Source organism: Lipotes vexillifer, unplaced genomic scaffold (assembly GCF_000442215.2).
Source record: "Lipotes vexillifer unplaced genomic scaffold, Lipotes_vexillifer_v1.1 scaffold238, whole genome shotgun sequence".
In the NCBI taxonomy this organism is placed as follows: Eukaryota; Metazoa; Chordata; class Mammalia; order Artiodactyla; family Lipotidae; genus Lipotes; species Lipotes vexillifer.
Genome location: NW_006785665.1, coordinates 2,612,511 through 2,631,299, shown reverse-complemented (window position 1 = coordinate 2,631,299; position 18,789 = coordinate 2,612,511). Strand labels below are relative to the sequence as shown.

Below are 18,789 nucleotides of genomic sequence, written 5' to 3'. Positions count from 1 at the left end.
TTTCCCTAGAGGCTGAATCCTGGAGTTTTGGTCTTTTTATGTGACCCCACCCTCTTTTCTTCTTCCCTTTCACTAATCCCTTCCTTCCTTTCCTTATTCATTCATACAGCAAATTGTGAGCTCCCAGCGCGTCCTTCTTTCAGTCGGCCACACCAGCTGGGGTCGTCGGGGGATCCCCAGCGGTGACGCAGTTGGAGAAGGGCACTCTGGCTTCCAAATAACCAATAGAATCCCGGGGCCTGGGGCATGAGGTCATCAGTGGTGATGCCCATTGGTTCAGGCCTGGACTTGGAGGGGGTCCCCATAGCAACCGACGGTGCGTCCGAGCGTAACCTGGAGAGTGGTCTTTGCTTGTGCTTCGACGGCAGCTTGGGTGGTGCTTGGGACGGGGGCGGGGAGGCGAGGGTGGAGCCCTGTTTCCCAGGTCCTGCAGTCCTAGCCCAACCAAGCTCTTATTTTTCTTGAGATCATCTTTCTCACTCAAAGTAATGGGCAGTGCCACTTAACCCAGGAAGGTTAGGAGGGGAGTATTGGCAACAGCGTTGGGGTCCTGGGTATGGAGCTGATGCCACCCGGAATGTTAATTATGAGCTCCTCGCTTTCATCTGCATATCGTCTGCATCTCATTTGCATTCTCTTCATTTAAGGTCAAATTGGGCAGACATCTCCACATCCCCAGCTCTGTTGCCTGTCTGTATCCCAAATCTATCCCTTAGTGGCTCTCTAATCTACCTCTCAGTTGTCCAGTTCCTTACCCCACCTCTCCTCCCAGCCTCCGGTCTCTCCATGGGTGGGAAGGGGCACAGCCTAGCTGAAGGAGAAAGGATAAGAAGGCTGCCTCTCCCTCTGGATGTTTGGTGACAGATGGGGAGGGCTGGTCTCTACTGCCTAGAGACTAAATTGGCAAAGCAAATGGTGGGGGGAGGTGCCCCGGGCTGAGATGAGGGTCTCCAGGGCCAAATCACCCACATGACGGACAGGGTACTGAAACTAGGGATGCCTGCTTCCAGCAAGGGGTAGGCCTGCCCACCTGTCTGGTGCCGGGGCAGCTTCCTTCCTCCAATTAAGCACTAATGAGGTGTCATTAACCCTTACCTTGCCTGCCAGCCCTCAGGTGGTACTCAAATTCATGGGCTCGCACTGAGCAAAGAAGGAGAAAGGAGGGACTTTGAGGAAGCTAAGAGGCAGTAGGGTCAGGGGACCAGCAGACAAGAAGGTGGGACCAGAGGCCTGAGTAGCATGCACTGGTCATGCTCTGTGTGCCTCTGAGGGATTCTAGGCATGGGTGTCTCACTATCTGAATGCATTTATTCTTCTGTTCATCAATTCAACAATTATTTATTAAGCACCTCACCTATTCCTATTAACTAAATACCAGGCTGCATGCTAGATGCTGAGGATATACATTTGCATAAGACAGGATCTCTTCCCTTAAGGAATCTTCAGATTACTCTAGAAGACAAACTGGCCAGCAAATAATTACAATACCAAGTGCAAATGCAGTTATGGACCTGTGCAGAATGTGCTACGGAAGCACAGGGACGATGGGCTGTCAGAGAAGACTTGGGTTTTGAAGGACAAAGTTTATGTCATGGAGGAGTGGTATAGAACTAACCATGCTTGTGTGTTAGACTGTGTATGGGTCCATGTTTAGCCGTGTTTTCAGTACTGCTGGTGTCTGCCCTCCCAGAGCTGTATGTTTTGCATCTGTGTGTATGTGTGTGAGTGTGTATGTGTGTCCGGATTTTCTGTGTCTGGAATCCCTTCTCCCTAACACACATTGTGGTTTTATTACAGATCAGTGTTTGCTGTGAAGCTCTGGTGCAGATTAGCCTGAACCTGCCCAGCCCAGGGGAGGGCAAGTGGCGAACTGATGCTGGCTCTTTGGGAAGAGGTGGGCAGGCACCATTTTCACACCTCGGGGCCCAGACCCTTGACACCCCAAGTAGCAGCAGGCTAGCCAAGGGAGGCAAGGGCTGGGCTACGGCCTAGGGTGTGCCCAGGCCATGGTCCCCTCTGCCCCTGGCTCCTCACAGGAGATGTGGGGGTTACAGCCACCACTCCCCACCAAGATCTCAGGCCCCCTCCCCCAGCCTGTTCCTCTTCTGTTTGTGGAGGAGCAGGCCGGCTCAGGCCTGTCTGCTGGCTCTCTCCCACTGGGACCGGATCCTTTCCAGGGGACACGAGAGGGCTGGGGAATGCTCGGGCCTAGTGGGAAGCCCCAGGTACTCCACCCTGGCCCTGTGCAGCTCTCTCCAGCCTGGATTCTCCCCACCCACTCTGGGGTGCCACTTCTCTGAGTTTTGCCCAGACATAGCCATCTTTGTCAGGGAAGCGCTCAACCAATAGGCAGAGGGTAGGGGCTAGAGCTCTAGCAGTGAAGACTGGCCTGGGGACAGGTTGGGTGAGGAGATGGTGAGGCTACTCAGAGACTCTACCCCAATTCCTTCTGTCCCTTTGCAGCCACTTGCTAGAAAGCTAAATTTCGGTGGCAGGAAAGAGAAGAGACTGTGGATCTAAGGAGAGATTTGGGGGTTAAGGAGAGGCTCTGGGGTCTGAGAAGAAAGTCAAGGACCCCTCCTTTCACACTGTCAAGGATGTAAGCATCTTTTTGGCTGTAACTTCTCCTCCCCCTCATTCTATCTAATCTTTTCCTATCCCATCCCTACTCCCCAAGCCCAAGGTCACCTCTCCCACTATGATAGCTATTAAGAGAAGTTTGGAGATGGGGAGGAACAAATGAAAAAGAGAATCTGAAGCTAGTTTAGGTGGGCAGACCTCAGGATAATAATGATGATGAGGCCTCCATCAATCAAGCACCTTGTGGGTCCTAAATTCTGTGCTAAGTGCTTCCCAGACATGGATCTTAATCCTCATAGCAGCCAACACTTCGAGGGTGTTATTATCCCCATTTTACAGATGAGGAAACAGTCTCAGAGAAGTGAGGTGACTAGCACAGCCAGTGAATGGTGGAAATGGAATTCGAACCGAAGCCCATCCTGTTAACTGCCAAGCCCAACTGCCTCCCTCTCAGCTTTTCTAGAAGCACGTTCAGAGGATGCACACGCACCTCCATTGTAACACCCCAGAGAAGCCTCTCCACTTCAGGCTTCTGAGCTTGCTGGACTCATTTGAGGGATCAGGGCATGACTAGAATCAGAGGTTATGACACCTTAACCCCACCCACCAAGGCCTGCATTCTAATTTCCTGTGTCCTGGACCACATATCAGTGCACCATGTTCCCTGCTGTCAGTCATGTGTGTGGTTCCATGTCAACTCATGGACATCAGAGCACCATGTAGCCGTGCTGACACACACATCACACTTGGAAGTCAGAAGATACATACATTGCCCTCCTTGTTGGCACCCAGGGTCCCATGTTAGGACCACGCCAACAGGCTGCCTGCACTGGGGCACACACATGGGCCCTGGGCAAGGTGTGGAACCTGTGAATATTTCATGTCTGGAACTGGCGGCTGCCTCTCCCGCTCACATGCGTGCCTGATCCTCCCTCTCACAGGCTCCTTGTTTATTTGTTTAATGAATTATTTATCCATGGCCCCCCTTCCGTCCTGGCCTCCCCCTCCCCCAGGCCCTAGTCTCCATGATTTATTGAACACAGCTCGGCTCTGTGGTTGCCACCCGATGTCCCGGGAGCTGCCTCGGGCCACACAGCCTGAGTACTCCCCCTGCCCTTGACCTGTTCAGCTCCCTGCTTCCTTGGCCCCAGAGGGAGGGGTGGGTGGGGTAAGGCACCATATTCAGAGAACTCCCAAGGGCCTGACTCAGTGCCCCTGGAGAGAACATGGCAGCCAGCAGCATACTGGCAAGCCTGAGGGTCAGAGGGAAATGTAGGCAGAGCCTGCAGGAGAGGAGAAAGACGCCTGAGGCCCTAGAGAAAGAGGATCAGCCCCATGGAGAGAACCCCAGCTTCCACAGAGGCCCTCACTCTGCAGAGAGGTGTCAGTCAGGGCCCAGGCCTTAGAGTGTTTCAAACTATAGATTGTAACTGATTAAGGGTGATACGATCAAGGAATCAATTTTCTGGGTCTTAACAAGCTTTGTTCTTTATTTAATAAATTTTTAAGAATAGAACAGAAGAAAAATATGAGTGCATCTTCTGTAATACGGGTAAGTATTGCTTCATGAAACATTTCAGTTATATGTGAATGTGTGTGCGTGTGTGTGTGTGTGTGTGTGTGTGTGTGTGTGTGTGTGTGTGTGTACTGTATTGCAAATGCAAAATATACATCTTACTGTGAGTCACAGTCAGGAAAGATTTGAGTCACTATTATAAACTGAGGCCCTAGGCCCCATTGATGGAGGCCTGGGTCCTTCCATGACCCAAATGCTACAGAAAGAGGCTTAGGCCTCAGATCCGGTTCCAGGCCTGTAGACAGTGGCCCGGATCTTTCTTACACACAGAGACCCAAACCTTAGAGAAGTCCAGACCCCATGAATAGAGGCCTATTGACAGGCCTAAGCATTACAGCTGGAAGCACATATCCTATACTCAGAACTGCCACATACAGGTGTGCGGTTTGTGCCTGGCACAAAGGAGCCACCCAAGAAGTAGAGGCGATCAGCCCAAGCTCCCTCACTAAGATAGCGAGACACATAGGGCCACCTCCCACAGAAGGCAGCAGCACCTTTGTTTTTGCACAAAGGCACCGCTTGCCAAGAGATGAACCCTAAGGACTGGGTCTGCATAGAGGGGTGGTTTTTCTAATTCACCCAAAAGCCCAAATCAGCCAGCACCTGATTTAGATAGGGGCCCAGATAGACAGAGCACCATATCCCATAGACAGAGGCCTAGGCTCTATAGTGGCTCAGAACTTAAAAACCAGAGGCTTAGACCCCATAGAGAGAGCTGCTTAAATCCTGGAGAGAGAGCTCCAAACTGTAGAGAAAAGAACTCAGTTATTATTGAGCAGGGGTTGAGGGGGAGCATGCTAGATTCTAAAGAGGAGTATCTGAGCCCTACAGAAAAGGGCCTAAATCGTTAAGTGGGACCCAGATTCTATAAACAGGGCTTCTAAAATGGAATATAAAGTCCTAGGCCAAACCAGCAAGCTCCCACTCCCCATGAATATGGGCAGCCTCTCTGCCAACTGTGGGTCCAACAGATAGAAGCCTCCCTTTGCAGAGCAGGGATGTGGGTAGGCAGGGAGGAGGCTGGGATTTGTGGCACCTGGAGTAGGCAGGTCAGCATCATTTGGGTGAAACAAATCTCCCTGGGGATGAGGAGTCTGGGGGGAGGGAGAGCTGTTTGCAATGTCCCCCATTCCCACCCCAAGGGGCCTAATTTATTTTCTGGCTTCTGAGAAGAGAGAGGAGATCTCCTGGGGTGAAGAGGAGCCCAGAGAGGACAGAGCCTGCTCTTGCCTGGCAGCAGCTAGGCACAGGGCTTTTTCTCATTGGCACTGCCCCTCCCCCAAATGCAGCATCTGAGGCCAAATTGTGGTCAGGATCCCTTTCCCACCAACAATAAGCAGATAAAGAGTGCCTCTATGTCCTCTCTCCTGCAGTAAGAAGAAAAGAGCATCATGCCTGTCACCCTGGGCACAGGTGGTTGGATTGGTTTCTGAGAGTCTGGTCTGAGACCTGGTCCTCCTGATCACGCTTAACCTGAGCCTCTCCCAAAAAGGGGATGAGGGGTGGATAACCCCTAGGCCCGGATTCTAGACCCTTTCCCTCAACTTCTACTTCATAGGAAAAGAGAGAAGAGGAGAGTGCAGAGCTGAGTGTGTGTCAGAGTGTGTGCGTGGTCTTGTGTGTGAGTCGCTGTGTGTGTGTCTGGGTGTGTGCTCCTAAATCTATGTGTACCTAATCCCTGTGTTTCTACAGATCTCTAGTTGTCTGATAGTACCTTTACCTGTGTGTGTCTCCGAAGGGTTATCTGTGTGTGTGTCTGTATGTCTGTATCAAACGCCTGTGTTTCTATGTTCTCTGCCTCTGGGTGTCTGTGCCTTTTCTCCTGAATGTGTGAGTGTACTGTCTGTGCCTGGGTGCCACTGTGAGGACGATGACTATGGTGAGAGCTGGAATACAAGGTGCTCTGCCTGCTGCCCTCTTGTTAGCATCTGTAAGAGTAGGAGTGAGAATGCCTGGGGACACCACTGGCTGCGCTGGGAGGGGGCTCTGGTTGAGTGTGAGTCAAGAATCCTTTGTAGGTGTCCCAGGGAAGCCTGTTTTGCTCTAGCTGACTCTCCTTGGTCCCTCCTCTGCCTTGGGCCCTGGACTGCCGAAGGCCCTTCCAGCACCCAGTATTGCCATTCTTGGGGGCTGAGCTACTCTACACTACCTCCAAGAAAAACAAGCCACCTGCTCAGCTGGGGGCTTCAGGTCAACAGCTGTCAGGTCCTAGGTGGCAGCTGAGGGCTTCTCAGCCACCCTCTAGAACCCACTTGACTCCTCATGCACATGGGAAGAGGGGCATAAAGGGAGCAGAGGACCAGACTGTTCAGAAAGGAGGGGGGCCCAGTTCTACTTATTAAGGGGTCCTGGACCCCCAGCTTCTTTTCAAGTCTCCTTCGCCCCATCCCAGAAATGAATGTTCACAGGAGATCAAGATCCCTGTCTTGGCCTCCCTAATTCTTCTCCTGGGAACTCCAGATTGGGGAGCTGAAAGCCCAGGGCCGGCGGTAGCAAATTAAACCTATGAGTGAGAGGCGAGTAGCGCTCCGTTTGTTCCCGAGAGGGCAGCACGGTCCTCACCTCCCACGCGCCGCGCGCGTTCCGGGCCCGAGCGGGGCGGGGCCTGGCGGGAGCGCGCCAGGGGCGGGGCTTCAGGGGCGCGCCCGGGAGGGCGGAGGGAAGGGCTGGGGGCGTGGCCTAAGGCTGTAGGGCCGGCGGCGGCAGCAGGGAGCTGGGAAGCAAGAAGCCGGGAGCGCGGGGCTCAGTCGGGGGGCGGCGGCGGCGGCGGCTCCGGGGATGGCGGCGGCTCCACTGCTGCTGCTGCTGCTGCTTGTGCCCGTGCCGCTGCTGCCGCTGCTGGCCCAAGGGCCCGGGGGGGCGCTGGGAAACCGGCATGCGGTGTACTGGAACAGCTCCAACCAGCAGTGAGTCGGGGGCCCAGGGAGCCCATGCGTCCCGCGACAGTGAGAGGGGGAGGCCTGGGAAGTCCTGGGGGAACCTGGGGTGGGAGTCCTGGGAGACCATAGCTGGGGGCTAGGAGGCGAGGGAGAGGGGGAAACACTCTGTGGGCATCTATGACACTCGGGGGGTGTCTGAAAGAGGCTGTTAAGGTATAGTAACCAGGGCTTGGGCCGTGCTGAGGAGGCTGCTCGGGGACACTCCACCCTACCTTGGCTTCTCTCCACACCCGCCTCTGGAATAGCTTACCCCCACCCGACAGTCCCCCCATCTTCTTCTCCTTCGGCCGGGCTGGGGTTTGGGAGTACCAGTGTGCTTGGGATAGGCCGCCGCACTTGGGGGACCCAGGGATGACCTGTTTTCAGCCGTGAGGGTTTCAAGGGGTTCTGTCTATGACTCCTGCTTTTAAAAGTGGAGTCCAGAGCTGAGGCAAGGAGTCCGACCAAGCACCTCCTCAGAACGAAGGCGAATGGGTTACCCTGGTTGTATGGATAAGCCCGGTTGGGGTGAGCTGGGGCTGGGCCGCCAAGTTGGGGGGCTCTGGGGGTGCTGCTTGGATAGGATGGGAACGTGGGGTACCGGCGAAAGGGAGGGAGGCAAGGAGATGGCGTGTCACACACGCACACACACGCCCGGGCTGGGGACGGCGTGTGGCTCCAAGAGTGAGCGGGCGTGCGCGGCTGTCAGTGTGCGTGTGTCTGAGTGTGTGATTTGTGTGTCTGCGTCGGCGATTGTCTGGGGGTGGGAGCGGGCGACGGGTCGGGGAGGGGGCTGCGGTCGCTCTCCGCGTGGCCGGCCGCTTCTGAGCTAGGGTGGCTGGCCGCGGTCTGGGCGGGTGTCAGGGCGGCCGTGTGGTTTCCCGGGGTGTGTGAAGAGGCGGCTGGGTGCCGGCTGCGGGGCCAGGTCCTCATTCTGCTCAGTCCTTGCTGCCCTTGTCTTCTCCTCCCCGCCGAGCCGCCGTGTGTATCACCCCGGCCGCCTCCGTGTGTGTCTGTGTGTGTGTGTGTGGGGGGGGAAATCCCTGGGGACACGGGGGTCACTGTCACACCTACCCAGGCGGCGGCGGTGGCACTGTTTCTGGCTCCCCACCCCAGGGGGCGACTCGGGAGCAAATGGCGAGGCCCCACGGGAGGCGACTGAGAAGGCCGGGCGGCCGCGACCCCCAACCTCCCTGGGGAGGGAGTGCCGCTCGCCGCTCCGCTCTTTGTTGTTTGGGGCTCTGCGCCTCCCCCTCTCTCCCTCCTCGCGCCCGGAGTGTCAGACTGGGGGTGGGGATGAGCCAACGACGCCCCCCTCTCGCTTCCCATGGAAACCTCGGGGGTGGAGATACGGCCCCTCCCCCCCCGGGCCGGGACTCGGAGAAATCCGGGGGGCACTGGGGGCTGACTCCCCTGCTCAGTCTAGCTCGTCCCCCTCCCCCAGACTCACACGTCCGCCCCCCACCCCGCTAGAGTCTGGCGGGGGGCGGGGAGCAGAGAGCGCGCAGGTGAGGGGCCCCGGGTTCCCCACCGCCGTTAGGGCACCCCCATATTCTTAGGAGAAGCCGGAGCCAGGGGGATGCGGGAATGGCTGGGAGGGGGGGAAGGGGGGTGTTGTCGATCAGGTTCCCCTCCCCTCATACACCTGGGCGCAGGTGGCAGCAGGGAGCTGGGAAGCAAGAAGCCGGGAGCGCGGGGCTCAGTCGGGGGGCGGCGGCGGCGGCGGCTCCGGGGATGGCGGCGGCTCCACTGCTGCTGCTGCTGCTGCTTGTGCCCGTGCCGCTGCTGCCGCTGCTGGCCCAAGGGCCCGGGGGGGCGCTGGGAAACCGGCATGCGGTGTACTGGAACAGCTCCAACCAGCAGTGAGTCGGGGGCCCAGGGAGCCCATGCGTCCCGCGACAGTGAGAGGGGGAGGCCTGGGAAGTCCTGGGGGAACCTGGGGTGGGAGTCCTGGGAGACCATAGCTGGGGGCTAGGAGGCGAGGGAGAGGGGGAAACACTCTGTGGGCATCTATGACACTCGGGGGGTGTCTGAAAGAGGCTGTTAAGGTATAGTAACCAGGGCTTGGGCCGTGCTGAGGAGGCTGCTCGGGGACACTCCACCCTACCTTGGCTTCTCTCCACACCCGCCTCTGGAATAGCTTACCCCCACCCGACAGTCCCCCCATCTTCTTCTCCTTCGGCCGGGCTGGGGTTTGGGAGTACCAGTGTGCTTGGGATAGGCCGCCGCACTTGGGGGACCCAGGGATGACCTGTTTTCAGCCGTGAGGGTTTCAAGGGGTTCTGTCTATGACTCCTGCTTTTAAAAGTGGAGTCCAGAGCTGAGGCAAGGAGTCCGACCAAGCACCTCCTCAGAACGAAGGCGAATGGGTTACCCTGGTTGTATGGATAAGCCCGGTTGGGGTGAGCTGGGGCTGGGCCGCCAAGTTGGGGGGCTCTGGGGGTGCTGCTTGGATAGGATGGGAACGTGGGGTACCGGCGAAAGGGAGGGAGGCAAGGAGATGGCGTGTCACACACGCACACACACGCCCGGGCTGGGGACGGCGTGTGGCTCCAAGAGTGAGCGGGCGTGCGCGGCTGTCAGTGTGCGTGTGTCTGAGTGTGTGATTTGTGTGTCTGCGTCGGCGATTGTCTGGGGGTGGGAGCGGGCGACGGGTCGGGGAGGGGGCTGCGGTCGCTCTCCGCGTGGCCGGCCGCTTCTGAGCTAGGGTGGCTGGCCGCGGTCTGGGCGGGTGTCAGGGCGGCCGTGTGGTTTCCCGGGGTGTGTGAAGAGGCGGCTGGGTGCCGGCTGCGGGGCCAGGTCCTCATTCTGCTCAGTCCTTGCTGCCCTTGTCTTCTCCTCCCCGCCGAGCCGCCGTGTGTATCACCCCGGCCGCCTCCGTGTGTGTCTGTGTGTGTGTGTGTGGGGGGGGAAATCCCTGGGGACACGGGGGTCACTGTCACACCTACCCAGGCGGCGGCGGTGGCACTGTTTCTGGCTCCCCACCCCAGGGGGCGACTCGGGAGCAAATGGCGAGGCCCCACGGGAGGCGACTGAGAAGGCCGGGCGGCCGCGACCCCCAACCTCCCTGGGGAGGGAGTGCCGCTCGCCGCTCCGCTCTTTGTTGTTTGGGGCTCTGCGCCTCCCCCTCTCTCCCTCCTCGCGCCCGGAGTGTCAGACTGGGGGTGGGGATGAGCCAACGACGCCCCCCTCTCGCTTCCCATGGAAACCTCGGGGGTGGAGATACGGCCCCTCCCCCCCCGGGCCGGGACTCGGAGAAATCCGGGGGGCACTGGGGGCTGACTCCCCTGCTCAGTCTAGCTCGTCCCCCTCCCCCAGACTCACACGTCCGCCCCCCACCCCGCTAGAGTCTGGCGGGGGGCGGGGAGCAGAGAGCGCGCAGGTGAGGGGCCCCGGGTTCCCCACCGCCGTTAGGGCACCCCCATATTCTTAGGAGAAGCCGGAGCCAGGGGGATGCGGGAATGGCTGGGAGGGGGGGAAGGGGGGTGTTGTCGATCAGGTTCCCCTCCCCTCATACACCTGGGCGCAGGTGAAAGCCCTGGGAGGGGGTGGGGGAGCCCAGGTTCCGAGAGCCTCCTTTCTGTCTTCCCCGCTCCCCCACAGGTCTGGACCGGCAGAGATGGGAGGGGGCGCGCACCGGGCCGGGAGGCCGCCGCCGCCCCCGCCTCGCTTCCTCCGCCTTTGTTGCCGCTGAGCCCGGGCTCCCCGGCTCCCTCACTGCGGCAGCCGCGGCCCCATAAATCGTGAGAGCGACGTGCTCCGGAGCCGGGAGTGGAGAGGGCCAGGGAGCTGGGGGCGGGGCCGGGCCAAGCCACAGGCTCCCGCGCCCCCTCCCCCCGGTCACGTGAGCTAGGCTCCTGGCTCCCACCCCCCGTCACTTGCCGAGGGTCTCTGCCCCTTGGGATCATGTGGAGAGGGTCTTGCGACCCCGCCTCCTGGGGGTCACGTGGGAGGGTACTGGTGGAAATTGTGCGCTGGCCTCTTTGACAGACCTGGGGGCAGTGCCCTGCACAGCGACCGTGATCTCGCTTCCTATCTCCCACTCGGCCCCTCCGTTTGGTTCTCTGGAATAGTCGAGACCTGTTCCCAACCTGGCCCAGAAACTAGGGATTGGGCGAACTATACTGGAGGAAAGCGTGAGAGTGTGAGGTCGAGGGGTCCCCTGAGCCCAGAATCGAATGAGGGGGTCGGGACTGGCCAATGGCCAAATATATGCGTCCAGGCCCGTGTTCCATTTCTTTGCAGAAGTGTGCAAAGGTGCTGGTCTTCACCCCTATCTCAAGAAGTGTACGGAACATCTTTCTCTAGCTGTCTCCCTACCTGTCTCTATCTCTGAAATGTTTCTGTTGCTCATCTCTCTTTCATTCATATATTTATTGAACAAATATTTATTGAGGCTACACTACCTCCCTGTTGGTCTTTCTCTCTCTCTTTTCTCTCTGTCACCGAGTCTCTGCCCTGAACCCCTTCCCCGTCCCTGATATTCTGCTTTGCGTCTCCCCGTCTCCGTCTTTGCTGTCTGTGGGCCTCTCTGGAGCGGCCTCTACGTCTCTCCCTTTCTCCAAGCCTCATCTCCTGTCTCATTCTCTTCCCTCTCTCTCTCGGTTTCTGGATCCCTCTCTTTCGCTGTGTCTCACTCCCTTTCCCCTCTCAGTGAATCCGGTTTCTGTTCATCCCCCTCTCGGTGTGCGTCTCCGCCTCTCTCCATTTCTATGTGTCTCGCTTTCGGCGGGTTTCTCGCGCTTCTCCGCCGCTGCAGATCAATAAACCTTCGCCGCCGCCGCCGCCGCCGCTGTCGCAGGGAGGAGGGGCGGGGATATGGGGCGCGCCTATATTCTCCCATCCGACGCCGTCCGCAGAAGCCCAGGGCCCAGTCCCGGGCTGGCAAGACCCAGTGCGGTGGGGCGCCGAGGCCCGGGGCGCCGGAGGGGTGAGGGGGTGTCAGCATGCACGCGCCGCCCCGCGAGCGTTCTCGCCAGTCACCCACCCAAGCCCGGGTGCGCGGACCCCACGCCGCACACACGTGGTCAGGCCTAGTCTGCTGGGGTGAGCGGCGCGCAGCCTCGGGGGCGCGCGCTAGAGAGAAGGAGAACCGGGGTCCGGTGTCTATCCCTCCTCCACTTCCTTAGCTCTGCATCCTGGCGTCTAGGGGTGGGGGCAGGGATTTAACAAGTTCAGCTCTCTGGGGATCCTTTCCCTTCTCCCTGGTCTGTTAGACACCCTGTTTACCTGCCCCTAATTGCCCCAGGGGGAGCTGGGGATCCTTTCCCTACTCCCTGGTCTGTTAGACACCCTGTTTACCTGCCCCTAATTGCCCCAGGGGGAGAGGTTTGCTCCTTCCCCGCCACCCCGCCGCCCACCCCACCAGGCTCGAGCAGGTAGGGCACTGAAGGAGTGAAAGTGAGGGGTGGGAATGCGCACCGGGGGCGGCGAGAGCCGGGAGAAATGAAATAACGGTGAGGGGGCACCCCCTCCAGGTGGGGTGTGTTGACGCGCCTTTCTGGAGAAGTGGGAGGCTAGGAGGGGATGAAGTGAGGAAGAACAGAGAACTGTTTGAAGGGGCAGGCACGACCCAGCCCCCAGATCCCAGCCTATCCTCTTCTCCCGTGGGGCGGGGGGTGGGGTGGGGTGTGGCTCTAGGTTAGAGAGGTGCGTGCGGCCCTGGAAGGGGGGGTGAGCTGTGGCGCTAAGCCGGGGCCTGGCGGCACCTCCCTCTTCAGTGCCAAGGCTGGGAGGATGACAGATTCAATTAAAGCGCCCAAGCCAAGCAGACACCTCAGGTCTCCCAGGAGGTGTGGCTGGGGATTCCTGGCACCCAGCCCTTTGCCCCCTGTCCACCAGCTACCAACTGGGCACAGTCATTCCACAAGCAGTTCTTTCTCCCACATGCCCAGCTTGGGGGGGGGAGGTGCATTTCAGGGGCTCTTCCACCTAGCCCAGGGATGGGAAAGAGGCGGCTTCTCTTCAGTTGTAGTCGCCCAGCAACCGTTGTATAAGGCTACTCCCCTCTGCGTTGAGGAAACTGAGGCACCTGTAGGGATGGCTCTGGCTTTGGCTTCCTCTGCTAGAGCAGGGTGTGTTGTGGAGGAACTGGGCGGTGCCCTAGGGAGGCGCTGCTTCAGAGGAGGGCTGGAAACCCGGGCGAAGCTGATGGACAGAGGCCCCAGGGTGCCCGTGCAGCTGCTCCAGGCCTGGCACTGGTGGCCCCCTCCTCAAAGCCTGTGGAGGAAACAGTAGACTTTGGGCTTGGGGATAGAGAGGCAAACCTGGGGTGGTGGCTGGGAGCTAGGCCTGGTCTAACCCGTTTTCCTGCTCCCAGTGCCCCAGGCAGAGACTCCTGCCCACCTGAGTGCCAGGGCCAAGGAGGGGCCAGAGTGACCCATCACTCCCATGGGAACCGAGTGGGGCTGGTGACATTCCTGATGATTCAGGGAGGCTGTGCCCATTCTTACTGGGGTGCTCAAGCACCAGCTCTTACCTATCTGCCTTACTGCTAGGCTTGGAAGGGAGTATCTGGGGAGGGGGTGGCACAGGCAAGGCCAAGGAAGTAAGGTGAGGTGAGGAGGGACTCTCAAGGCCCCATGCCATCCAAAGGCCTCCAAGCTCGTTTCCCTAATGGATCTAATTACTGTTTGTGGAACTGGAAGGTGCCTGGCGACATAGGGAGTGAGTCTCTCCCCTCAGGGAGTTCCAGGGACCAGGGACCCTAGTGGTTTGATATTTTGCCAAGTATCCCATGCCTTCCTGTGTCCACCACACTCCCCTCTCACTGCCAAGATGTGTACATTCTTATGCTAAGGAAATTAGGGGAAACTCCTGCCTACTTCTCTGAGTTTCTTTCTCCATTCAGACGTATCTCCCATCCCCACACCACTCAGTACCACCATGGAGAACAGTAACACCAACACTTTGATGGTAACTAGCAAGGCAGATGAGGATTACAAGGGACCCAGCATCTGCTTCTCTGCTCATAGACGGATCAGGGAAGTAAGAGGCACAGCCATCTTGTCTGGGCACTATGCCCACTACTCTTCCCAGCATCATCATCACCTGGGGCGTTGGCGTCCAGGTTGAGGAGGGAGGTGTATAGAGACAGAAGTTTTGGCTGGTTCGCATGACACCACATGGAGCCTTGGTGTTGAGTCCCTTAGCTCCCTGATCTATTGTGTCACGTTATTGGGGACCTAATTGTCCGTGGCCTCAGGGTGGAGGTCAGTGGAACTCAAGGTACAGAGGCCAGTCATACTGTAGAAGGAGCATGTGCCAGTGTGTGTGTATATGGGAAGAGCAGGAAGAGAGCTTGCGATTGCTGGGGGATTGCTGGGGACTGGCATGCCAGTCCAGCACACATATCACCTACTTTTTCTATGTGTATGCCGCCTATGAGTGGGCGGTGAACATATTTGTGTGTATGCCATAGAACTTGTGCATGTATATGCATGAAGCTTCCATACATGCATCTGTGAGGGCAGGTCCTGTCCGACTCGCCTTTGGGGCGGACTGGCAGCAGCAGGAAAGCATGCTGGGAGAGGCGATGGAGAGCGCGCATCCCTAGAAGGGATCCCTCCCACTTTCACACTTCCATTCCTTCTATCCTTCCTCCCTACTAGTGGATTATGGGGGATGGACAGAGGAAATCCGGGCCTGGGTCTGGGAGTCGCAGGGGCCTGCGCCGTTTCTGTGGTAACCAAAGCACACGTTCCCTTCTTCCCTCCAGCCTTCTCCCCCGCCTCTTTTCCTTCGGAGGCCGGCAGGGCTTCCCTGTGCCTTTGCTACCCTCTGGTGGCCACCATGAGAAGGGCAGAACAAGGAGTGGGCCTGGAAGGATAGTTGGGGGACTGGCGTCACTAGGGCCCTGGGGACAGAGACAGGGACTGTGAAGAAAGGAAGCTCCGAAGAAAAGCCGGGAGGCTCCGAGGACCCTGGAGAAGGTTTGCGGAGCGGTGAGGTGGAAAGTGGGTTCGCTTTGGGTTTGTTCTCTCTGACCCGCTTCCTCTCCCCACAGCCTGCGGCGAGAGGGCTACACAGTGCAGGTGAATGTGAACGATTATCTGGATATTTACTGCCCGCACTACAACAGCTCAGGGGTGGGCCCGGGGGCGGGGCCAGGGCCCGGAGGCGGGGCGGAGCAGTACGTGCTGTATATGGTGAGCCGGGCAGGCTACCGCACCTGCAACGCCAGCCAAGGCTTCAAGCGCTGGGAGTGCAACCGACCGCACGCTCCCCACAGCCCCATCAAGTTCTCGGAGAAGTTCCAGCGCTACAGCGCCTTCTCTCTGGGCTACGAGTTCCACGCGGGCCACGAGTACTACTACATCTGTAAGTGACGGCCAGGCGGCGGACCAGGGCGGGACCTAAGAGTGCCAGGGGGTGGAGTCCCGAGGGGCCGGCGGCGGGCCAACGCTGCAAGGCACTAGGTCTCCGTCGCTTGGAGTGATACTTCGGGATGAGGCGTGGGGGCTGGGGACCTCAGGGTTCCAGCTCAGAGTCTTGAGGCTAAGAAAGAGGTTAGTGGCATTCCGAACTTTGGGTCGCAGAGTCACTGTCTCTGTGAGGGCCATTTCTGGGCCGGGACCTCAGGAGTCATTGTTTCTTGAGGGAAGGGACCCAAGGGGCTTCTAGGGCTGACGGCGGAGCCACCACGACCAATGCGCAAAGGGTGGAGGAGGTACTGAAGGACACTGCCCAAGAGGGGCAGTTTGGAGGGGGTGAGAAGGAGAGTTTCTGAGCGAGGAGGGCACGGGGTGTAAATCTGGAGAAAGCGACTCAGGCCCAGTCTTCTCCCCAGCCACGCCCACCCACAATCTGCACTGGAAGTGTCTGAGGATGAAGGTGTTCGTCTGCTGCGCCTCCAGTGAGTATAATAGGCTCCCAGCCGCGACCCCATTCTCGGCTCCCCTGCTTTGGGGCTCCCCTGGCTTCCTGGGGGTGGGGGCGGAGGGCACAGGCGAGGGGGACTCGCTCCTCAGCTGTAACAGGGGGAGGGGATCCTGGCCCTGACTATCCCCTCCTCTCTCCCCCCCTGCACTCCCCCCACCCGCAGCATCGCACTCCGGGGAGAAGCCGGTCCCCACTCTCCCCCAGTTCACCATGGGCCCCAATGTGAAGATCAACGTGCTGGGTGAGTCTGCGCAGCGCCCTCTGGTGGCCACTGCTGGAACCGCAGCCCCCTCCCCGGTGCCTGCTCATCTTGCATGTCTTTCCCGGGGTCACCGATCTTTACCATCCCCGTGGGTGGTCACGTCCCCCGCTCCACTGCTGCTGCCGCTGCCGCGTGCCCCGCCCCAGCACTCAGCACAGCTCTCACCAGTCTGTCTATTCATCTATCCACAGAAGACTTTGAGGGAGAGAACGCCCAGGTGCCCAAGCTTGAGAAGAGCATCAGCGGGACCAGCCCCAAGCAGGAACACCTGCCCCTGGCGGTGGGCATCGCCTTCTTCCTTATGACACTCTTGGCTTCCTAGCTCTGCCCCCTCCCTTGGCGGGGAGAGATGGAGTGGGACTGGGACAGAGCAGGGAGCCTTTGGCCTCTCCAAGGGAAGCCTAGCCTTGGGGCCTAGACCCCTCCTCCGATGGCTGGAAGTGGGGTCTGCACCATACATCTGTGCCCACCCCTTCTGCCCCCTCCCCACCCAGTAGGGCACTGTAGTGGACCAGGCACAGGGACAGCCAAGGGTTCCAAGTGGCCTTGTGGCTCTGGTAATGTTTGGTACCAAACCCGGGGGGCCATAAGGGGCAGTGCTCAGGACTCCCTGCCCCCTGGTACCTTTCTCTGACCCCTGGTGCCCTCCCCCCTTGTCCCCCCAGAGAGAGACAAATGTGCCCCAGAGAGAGCAAATCGAAATGTGGGAGACACCCCCAATCACTCTCTTCCAGGGGCAGAACATGGGGAGGGGACTGGATGGGCGAAGGGGTGGCACCACCTGCTGCCCCCTTCCCCTGTTTACAGCAATAAGCACGTCCTCCTCCCCCTACTCCCACTCCCAGGACTGTGGTTTGGGCTGAATCCAAGTTTACAAGTAGACACCCCTGGGGGGGGCGGCAGTGGACAAGGGTGACAAGGGGTGGGCATTGGGGTGCCAGGCAGGCATGTACAGACTCTATATCTCTATATATAATGTACAGATGGACAGAATCCCTCCCCCTCCTTAACCCCCTGACCTTCCTTGACATCCCCTTCCAGCTTCAGACCCCTTCCCCACCAGGCTAGGCCCCCCACTGGGGGACCACCTGGCCCCTCTTTTGTCTTCCGTGAAGACAGGACCTATGCAACGCACAGACACTTTTGGAGACCGCCCCCTCCCCTCCAGCCCTGAGCAGGGACCCAGCTCCCAGGGCCTTGCCCTGCCCATCCTCTGTGGTCCCCACCCATTCTCCTGGGCCTTTTTCAAGTGCTTAGGCTGTGACTTTCATACTCTGCTCTTAGTCTAAAAAAATAAACTGGAGATGAAAATAACTGAGTGTGTGTGATTTCCAGGGGCCATCACTCTTCTGTACACTGGTTAAATAAACCCCACAGGTCACAGGGCCTGGGGAGGGGACAGGACTCTAGGGCCAAAGGGTCAACTGAACACCTTGTTCTGTGGCTCATCTCCCCTAAGGAGGCAGCTCTGAGTGGAGGGAGCAACAAGAGCTTCCAAGCAGGGCATGGCAACCTCTCTGAGCCTCAAGTATCTCATCAGAAAATTTAGGTTATAATACATCTCTCACAGGGTTGGTGTAAAGATTAAATGGCAGAGGGAGTATAAGGCTCAATCAGTGATGGTTTTCTCCTTTTCTTCCCATTCCATTCTGTAACCAAAAGTTCTTGACTGGGGTCTATGGATTTCAGGGGGGTGGGAACCTAGATAGGAAAGAATTATATCTTTATTTTCACTCACCTGTAACTGAAATTTAACATTCTCCTATGTACTTGGGCAATAAGCCACAGTAGTGGGCTTCCCTGGTGGCTCAGTGGTTAAGAATTCACCTGCCAATGCAGGGGACACAGGTTTGAGCCCTGGTCAGGGAAGATCCCACATGCCGCGGAGCAGCTAAGCCTGTGTGCCACAACTACTGAGCCTGTGCTCTAGAGCCCCTGAGCCACAACTGCTGAGCCCACGTGCCACAACTACTGAAGCCTACGTTCGTAGAGCTCCTGCTCTTCAACAAGAGAAGCTACCGCAATGAGAAGCCTGCGCACCGCAACAGAGTAGCCCCCGCTCACCGCAACTAGAGAAAGCCCGCGCGCAGCAACGAAGACCCAACGCAGCCAAAACTAACTAAATAAATAATTTTAAAAACAATGTGAAGGTAAAACAAAGAAGCTTTAAAAAAAAATAGCCACAGTAGTTTTAAGAGCGCCTGTGACTTTGTAACAGACACAGATGTGTTCAGACTGCGTTATAGTTTTTGAAGATATCTCAAAATATCATTTACTCTCATCACTACTTTGAAATAACCGTAGTTGTTAGATCTTGTTTTTAATGTGTTAATAAAGAAGAATATATATTACTATACCCAAAAATGTAAATGTTTTGATAACTGTGTTTCAATATAATTGGTTTCCTTTATAATCCTTTGTAATTTTATTTTTTTCATTTAAAACATTATGGCCAAAAGGCTGAGCGTTTGCTGGTGCTGTAGCCGCACATAACTACAGCACCCTACATCCATCAAGAGAGTGAGGGGACAGAAGGCAAAAGACGGGACAGTGGCTGAAGCAAAGGTCACAGC

General features: G+C 57.9%; 1 protein-coding gene across 2 annotated transcripts; it reads left to right on the top strand.

Annotated features, from left to right (window-relative positions):
• The first annotated feature begins 8,745 nt into the window (after positions 1-8,745).
• On the top strand, positions 8,746-17,522 carry EFNA3 (ephrin A3). Of its 2 annotated transcripts, XM_007457964.1 has the most exons (5): positions 8,746-8,936; positions 15,080-15,393; positions 15,863-15,928; positions 16,118-16,195; positions 16,408-17,522. In XM_007457964.1, exons 1-5 carry the CDS (start codon positions 8,809-8,811, stop codon positions 16,536-16,538), a joined length of 717 nt encoding a protein of 238 aa, XP_007458026.1. In that variant the 5' UTR covers positions 8,746-8,808; the 3' UTR covers positions 16,539-17,522. The 2 variants fall into 2 exon arrangements, with proteins under 2 accessions (XP_007458026.1, XP_007458027.1); XM_007457965.1 differs by lacking the exon at positions 16,118-16,195 and having other exon boundaries at positions 8,761-8,936; positions 16,408-16,909.
• The last annotated feature ends 1,267 nt before the right edge of the window (positions 17,523-18,789 follow it).

Coding starts and splice junctions, on each gene's coding strand:
- EFNA3 (XM_007457964.1), top strand. CDS start 8,809: ATGGCGGCGGCTCCACTGCTGCTGCTGCTGCTGCTTGTGCCCGTGCCG. Junction 15,929..16,117: donor GTTCGTCTGCTGCGCCTCCA/GTGAGTATAATA, acceptor CCCCACCCGCAG/CATCGCACTCCGGGGAGAAG. Junction 16,196..16,407: donor TGTGAAGATCAACGTGCTGG/GTGAGTCTGCGC, acceptor ATCTATCCACAG/AAGACTTTGAGGGAGAGAAC.